General features: G+C 53.5%; 1 protein-coding gene across 4 annotated transcripts in view; it reads left to right on the forward strand.

Moving 5' to 3' along the window:
- Positions 1-7847, forward strand: part of TRAF1 (TNF receptor-associated factor 1) — a 23463-nt gene that overhangs the window by 14006 nt on the left and 1610 nt on the right. For all 4 annotated transcript variants that reach the window (XM_010848417.1, XM_010848419.1, XM_010848418.1 and 1 more), the window contains 4 exons: positions 1369-1434; positions 1943-2353; positions 4013-4190; positions 6145-6293. In XM_010848417.1, the coding sequence (XP_010846719.1) occupies positions 1369-1434; positions 1943-2353; positions 4013-4190; positions 6145-6293 (804 nt within the window). The remainder of the gene's footprint in view (positions 1-1368; positions 1435-1942; positions 2354-4012; positions 4191-6144; positions 6294-7847) is intronic.

Genomic DNA, 7847 nt, shown 5'->3' on the forward strand with positions numbered 1-7847 from the left:
AGCATCAGAGTCTTTTCCAGTGAGTCAACTCTTCGCATGAGGTGGCCAAAGTACTGGAGTTTCAGCTTTAGCATCAGTCCTTCCAAAGAACACCCAGGGCTGATCTCCTTTAGAATGGACTGGTTGGATCTCCTTGCAGTCCAAGGGACTCTTAAGAGTCTTCTCCAACACCACAGTTCAAAAGCATCAATTCTTTGGCGCTCAGCCTTCTTCACAGTCCAACTCTCACATCCATACATGACCACAGGAAAACCATAGCCTTGACTAGACCGACCTTTGTTGGCAAAGTAATGTCTCTGCTTTTCAACATGCTGTCTGGGTTCGTCATAACTTTTATACCCACTAGCAACCTGCAAGTATTTTCCAGTTCTTCCACATTCTCCCCAAAGCTTGGTATTGCCATTCTTTTTAAATTTTAGCCATTTAGTGAGCAGACAATGGCATTTTATAATAATTTGCGGTTCTCTGACAGCTGGTGATGATGACCCTACTTTCATAGGCTTGTCATTTATGTGTCTCCTTTTATGAAGTATCTGTTCAGTGTTTTACCCATTTTGTGTTAGGCTCTCTGTCTTATTATTGAATTGTAAGAGTTCTTTATATATTCTGTATTTAAGGCCTTTATAGGTGTATGTTTTGGGGGGAAAAAAAGTCCTCCCAGTCTCTCTTGGGTTTGCTTTTGGTAAGAGACAGAGATGGCATTACCAACTCAATGGACATGAGCTTGAGCAAATTCTGGGAGATAGTGAAGGACAGGGAAGCCCGGAGTGCTGCAGTGCATGGGGTCAAAAAGAGACCGACACGACTTAGCGGCTGAACGACAACAAGAGACATGTGGTGGGAAGAGTCCTGAGCTGTGCAGTCTCCTAGCTGTTCCTCCTTGAGTAAATCCCTTCCGCTCTGTGAGCCTCAGTTTCTTCATCAATCAAATGGGAACAGAAAACCTACCCTGCCATCCCAGAGTGTTGTTTGGGGCCCTCAGAAGAACTATGACCATGAAAGCCATTTTCCAAACTCCTCAGACCTATGCATAGGTTAACGGTATTGCCAGGTTGCTTGTTTGGGACCCTCGGGGAGCTCCCAGACCAGTGGGGGCAACCAAAGAGTGAGTTGGGTGGAACCTGTCCCAGCAAGAGGGGCGGCAGTGCTTCCCAGGATCACAGCAGGAGCTCTGATCTCATTTTGAAGGAGGGTCACAGAAGGGCTGAAGCTTGAAGGGTGGAAAGAAATCAGCCAGGCAGAATGAACAGCATGTGCAAAGTTTCGTGGCCCAGCCCAGCCCCTGCCTGGTGGATGCTGGTGCTTCACAGACAGCGCCCGTGCCACTGGGACCCCCACAACATCCAGTGACGTGGTTCTTATTTCCAGGATCACCCCGAGGTGGCTGAGGCTGGAGTTGGGTGCCCCTTTGCAGGTGTTGGCTGCTCCTTCAAGGTAAGTATCTAGGTGTGAGAAAGGAGGTCTGTACACTCCGGTCTCAGACCTCCTTGCTCAGCCCCTCGGGTTTTCCCCCAACATCTAGCTGCTGCTCTGGATGTACCTTACGTGGCTCACAAGCCAAAAAATCACTAGTAAATCATCTTTGTATTCAGGGGAGTTCTTCTTAAAGTCTCACCTGAGCATTGTAGTAGCATCACAAAAATGACCCTCACCTCCCCACTACCCCCAACCCCTGTGCCTCTCTCCATGGTCCTGAATCATCACTGTGCTGAGGGCAGGACAGAACGGCTGCTCTGGAAGCTGGAGTGCACACGGCTCAGCACGGGCGTGTCTAACGCCAGGGCCCTTCTCCACGTCCCTCTCGCTGTGTACTTCCCGTTGCTGGGTGAATGGATATGACATCCCTTGGTAACCTGTGATGGCAGGACTCTCCTTGGCTCCTTGGTGCTCCCTCCTCCTCCTCCTCCTCTGTTTTCACTGATCAGCCCCACTCTTTCGGCAGGGAAGCCCAAAGTTCATGGAGGAGCATGAGGTCACCTCCCAGGCCGCCCACCTGAACCTGCTGTTGGGGTTCATGAAGCAGTGGAAGGCCCAGCTGGGCTCTGGCCTGGGGTACGGGCCCATGGCCCTGGAACGGAACCTGTCAGACCTGCAGCTGCAGGGGGCCGTGGAGGTGGCCGGGGACCTGGAGGTGGACTGCTACCGGGCCCCCTGCTCCGAGAGCCAGGACGAGCTGGCCCTGCATCACTTCATGAAGGAGAAGCTCCTGACCGAGCTGGAAGGGAAGCTGTGTGTGTTCGAGAACATTGTCGCTGTCCTCAACAAGGAGGTGGAGGCCTCCCACCTGGCCCTGGCCGCCTCCATTCACCAGAGCCAGCTGGACCGCGAACACATCCTGAGCCTGGAGCAGAGGGTGAGCCTGGGAGGCAAGTTCACCTTCAAGGCAGCTCAGGGCCCCCCTACCCCTTGCCCCATCTGGTCTCCAGAGCAAATGGACCAGCCTTCCTCCTATGCCTCCTCCCTGTACAGACCAGCCATGCCCTCATCAAAAATCTCTCTCCTGTGTCCTGAGACCTTCTAGGAAGAGGACTGAAGCAGAAGTGATAGTTCAACCCCCCATCCAGCTCTTCCTTTTGTTTGCGTCAATTCTTCTGCAGTAGACTATTCCCACCCCAAGCACCTCATTCCACTGTCGGACACTTTTCACACTTAGAAAGCTCTCCCTCATACTAAGCCAAAATTAGTCCCTCTGTCTTCCCTGCTCCTTGGGGCCCACAAAACATCTGACTTCTAGCCCCCATGGAAGTTCTTCGGAGATGAGAAGTCAGTAATAATGCCCTGGCTGAGTGTTTCCTTCTTTAGGCTAAACACCCCCAGTGTCCACACTTCTTCAGAGGACTGTGTTTCTTGGGTTCTGGCTCAGTCTCTAAAGAATTCCACCCTTCAGCATGATGGTACCACACCACCAGATAATTCACTTATCTGACAGTTCTTGGTTGAGTCAGACTGTAACCTCCTTTATTGCAGAGCTTATACTTCTCTTAATATGACCAGTCACAATGCTATGTTGCTTATTGTGGGGCAACAATATTACATCACCATCTTATGTTGAGCTCAGCCTGGATTTTGGTTCCAGGCCCACCATTCACTTGCTATGTAGATCTGAGCAAGTCACAGGACTGTGACTTTTTCATCTGTAAAATTAGGGATTTGATTTTCTTTAAGGATGCTCACTTCCATTCCTGACTTCCCTACCTGAATATCCCTGGGAATAAATTTGTATTTTTTTTCAAATGTCAATGGAGGAACTACTAGAAGAGCCCAACACGGGCTTTGAGGGACAGAGTGAAGGATTGATTTATGCAACTCTTGCCCTCGTTGGAAGGCAGTGCCTGCCCGCTCCCCACAAGGGCAGTGACCATGTCTTCAGTTCCTTGACAAGTTTTGTGGCTCAACCCTTACATGCCAGGCACTATGCAACTCATGTGGAAGCCACTCAGTCACGTCCAACTCCTTGGAACCCCATGGACTGTAGCCTGCCAGGCACCTCTGTCCATGGAATTCTCCAGGCAAGAATACTGGAGTAGGTTGCCACTCCCTTCTCCAGGGGTCTTCCCAACCCAAGGATCAAACCTGCATCTCCTGTGTTGCAGGCACATTCTTTACCATCTGAGCCAAATGGCCACAGATAAAATGAGCATGGGCCCAGCCCTTGATAGGGGAGACCATCTATCCTGTAGGAAAAGCAGAAAAATATATCACAGACGCTTGTAAGAACAGAGAGGGAAGAGGGAAACCAGCGGAACTAGGGCAGTGGTCGAAGACTTCCCAGGGGAAGGGCTATGTGAGCCGGGTTCCTGACGGATGAATAGGAGTTGGCCAGTGGGGAAGGGAGGGAGAAGAATTCCAGGCAGGAGGGCAGCATATGCAGAGAGAGACGCCTGCAGCTGAAGGAGGCAAGGTCAGGAAGGCCATCTGGGGAACAGCTGTGTCTGTCTCTACATCCCGCCATCCATACCTCACGCTCAGGCTGGGTTCTGTGCCTCTGGCTAAATGGGTTCCCCCGCCTCAGGTGCTGGAGTTGCAGCAGACCCTGGCCCAGAAGGACCAGGCCTTGGGCAAGCTGGAGCAGAGCCTGCGCCTCGTGGAGGAGGCCTCCTACGACGGCACCTTCCTCTGGAAGATCACCAACGTTACCCGCCGATGCCATGAGTCGGCCTGTGGCAGGACCGTCAGCCTCTTCTCCCCAGGTAACTCCTCCCGGGACGGCAAGCGCGGGGCGGCCGGTACCGGCGCCTGCAGGGGAGGCAGGCCCCACGGGGCCCAGGAGACAAGCCGGGGGTAGGGGGTGGTCTGCTCTGACAGCTGTGCTGCATACGGTTAGGCCTGCGGCCGTTCAGAGGCCCGGCCCTGCCAGGCCTGTGGAGGTGGCGGGCTCCTCCCCACCCTGCCGTGTGGAGCAGTGGCTGTGGGCACCAGGCTGGCCTTCTGCCTCCCTGAACACCAGTTACATTCTGCAACTAGGAATAAGTCACCTCAGTCATTTGTGTGGATACCGGTTTTGAAAGGGAGTGCGCTGTGAACCCGAGTCTGTGCAGACTCGAGGGGAGTGGAGGATGGCTTTCACAGGTGCCCCAGCCCTCCGAGACCCAGTGACCTGAAATCAGACAAGGGGAGATCTAGGTAAAACCACAGGCATCTGTGTACAATTGTGGGGAGCATGTGAGTGAGTATTGTGTAAATCAGGGCAGTTCTTACTCATTCCTGGGATCCCGGGGCCTGGCACACCATCTTGCGTAAAGCAGGCAGTTACTCGGTCGGTGTTGCTCTTCCTCAGCTGAGACCTGCTTATGTAACGCTGTGTGTGTCTGTGCTCAGACCTTGTGCTTTCCCCCTTGCCTCCCTCGTGTGCATCTAAGGAAAATGGGTGGGTTGTTAAGGAGGATTTCTGCTGAAGGCAGTGTTAACCCCCACTCACGTCTGCTCCAACCTCATGCCTTTCCAGTCCGTCAGCTCCTCTGACTCACCCAAGCCCAACAGCGCTAGGATTAAGAGGGGGCATGGGAGTCTGCCCCACCCCACAGGGCAGGTGGGCCCCCAAGCCAGGCGCCTTGCCTCAGGAACCGGGGCAGCTCCTTCGTGGGGTGGCCTTGCCCTCTACACGTAAGCTTTTTGTCCTGGCTGCTTTCCAAAGAGGGAAAAAGCAAGCAGTGTCTCTGGCTTCCTGTTCTACCAAAGCACAGAGGGCAGAGATGAGTCAGACCGTCAGCCTGTCCCCGCTCCACGCCTTCCTGCCCTGCACAAGCTGTCCCCGCTCTGCCCCTCCCAGACGGGCCCTCATGGGGACAGCTGCTGGAACCCACACTCAGATGGCTCTTTCAGCTGCCCAGGAGAGAGCCCACAGGCCCTATACCTAATCACCAGGGGATGATTCATCCCAGGGGCCTGTGCCGAGGCAGGTTGTGAGTCTCCCCACTCCCTCCCAGCCCCCAGGAGACCGCAGCCGCTTAGCCTGGGGCTGCAGAAAGAGCTGCGTGTTGGGACGTAGGAGGCCGGGCCCCTCACTCTGGCCCTGACCCCAGCTCGCTGTGACTTTGTGGGCCGGTCACTTCCCCTTGCTGGGCTCCGGCTCCTGACTACGAAGTGCACGTCGGTTAAATCGGGAGTGTGGTGGGGCCAGCAGCGCCTCTGTGCCCTGGCAGAAACATAAATTCTCAGTCCTCACCCTGCACTGCTGAGTCAGAAACTCCAGGCCTGGGTCCTGGCAGTCTGTGATTCTGGTGGCCCTTGACATCCAGCGGTTCAGGTGGTCTCCAAGATTTAATGCTCTATGTTTTTGTTTATTGTTGAGTCGCTAAGTCATGTTCAACTCTTTTGCGACCCCATGGACTGTAGCCCGCCAGGCTCCTCTGTCTGTGGGATTTCCCAGGCAAGAACACTGGAGAGGGTTGCCATTTCCTTCTCCAGGGGATCTTCCTGACCCAGGGTTTGAAGCCGCGTCTCCGGCCTTCCAGGCAGATTCTTTACCGCTGAGCCACCGGGGAAGCCCCCTGATGCTCTATGGTGGAGAAGCGGCTCCAATCCCAGATGTCACAGTCTGGGGCCATGACCTGGGCTTGCCTAACTGCCAGCCCCAGTTTCCTCATCTGCAAAGTCTAGCACTTGCCAGCTGCCCTGGCAATGACTCTGGCTTCCGCATTTCAGCTTTCTACACCGCCAAGTACGGATACAAGCTGTGCCTGCGGCTCTACCTGAATGGGGATGGGACGGGGAAGAGGACCCACCTGTCCCTCTTCATCGTGATCATGAGAGGGGAGTATGATGCTCTGCTGCCATGGCCTTTCAGGAACAAGGTACGGGACTGGGAAACGAGGGGCTTCCTCGGGTGGAGGAGACCTGGGTCCTGCTCCTGGGTTAGCCACGAGCTTATCTGTGTGCAGAGAGCCCTTCACCCTCTGTGTTATCAGTTTCCCCGATTATGAAACAAGAGTCTGAGTTCCCCTCTAGTAGCCAAGGCTGCTGCTTGCATGAGTCCAGGAGCTGAAATGCCTGGACCAGCCACCCTGGAAGACATGTAGAGATGGAGTTCACACAGCGGGGTGAATAAAGAAAACTTCCTATAGGAGGTACTGTGGGTCTAGCCTGCCAGCAGCACTCTCAGAAAAAGGGCGAGAGGCAGATGCCACTGTATCCCTTTAAGAATGGCCACAATCCAGTGCTGGCAACGCCAGGTGTTGGCAAGGACGTGGCGCAGCAGGGACCCTCACGCATGGCTGGTGGGAGTGTAAAATGGTCCGGCCACTTTGATGACGGTTTGCAGTTTCTTACAAAACTGAACATACTCTTACCATGTGACTCCTTGGCATTTACTCAAATGAGTTGAAAACTTAAGTCCACCCAAAACCCTGCAGACAGATATTGATAGCACATTTGTTCATGACTGCCAACACTTGGAAGCAGCCAAGATGTCCTTCAGTAGGTGAATGCGTAGATAAACCGGCCCGTCTAGACAACAGAGTATTATTTAGCCTCCAAAGAAATAAGCGAGGGAGCACGAAAAGATATGGAGGAACCTTAAATGCATGTTAACTGAGTGAAAGAAGTCAAGCTGAAGAAGCTACATACTGCTGCTGCTGCTAAGTCGCTTCAGTGGTGTCCGACTCTGTGCGACCCCATAGACGGCAGCCCACATACGGTAGGATTCCAATTATATGATATTCTGGAAGAGGCAAACTGTGAAGACAGTGAGAAAATCAAAGGTTGCCAGGGTTTCATGGAGGAGAGGGGAGATGAATAGGTGGAACGCAGAGGGTTTAGGGCGGTGTAAATACTCTGAGGGACTTCCCTGTAACTCAGACGGTCAGGAATCCGCCTGCAGTGCAGGAGACCCGGGATCGGTCCCTGGGATCAGGAAGACCCCCTGGAGGAGGGCATGGCAACCCACTCCAGTATTCTTGCCTGGAGACTCCCATGTACAGAGGAGCCTGGAGGGCACCGGTCCATGAGACTGCAAAGAGCTGGACACGACTGAGCCACTAACACTACACTACTGGATACTCTGATATGATAATGACAGATTCCTGTCCTTATACACCTTCCAGACCTGAGAATGTACAAAACCAGGCGTGAACCTTAAAGTAAACTAGGGACTTCGGGTGAATATGATGTCTCAGCACAGGTTCATCAGTTGCAGCCAACGTTCCTCTCGGGTGGGGGACGTTGACAGTGTAGGAGGCAGTGTGGCGAGGCTTGAAATCTCTGTATTTTCCATTCAATTTTGCCATGCACCTAAAACTGCTCTAAAATATAAAGTTTGTTAAGAATGTTTCAAAGGGCAGCCGGAGGCGGAGGTGTGGCAGGCATTCCCCCGAAAGTGAGCAGCAGCAGCAAGAGGGTGGGGGAGAGTG

This window comes from Bison bison, unplaced genomic scaffold (genome assembly GCF_000754665.1).
Source record: "Bison bison bison isolate TAMUID 2011002044 unplaced genomic scaffold, Bison_UMD1.0 scf7180017864266, whole genome shotgun sequence".
Lineage (NCBI taxonomy): Eukaryota > Metazoa > Chordata > Mammalia > Artiodactyla > Bovidae > Bison > Bison bison.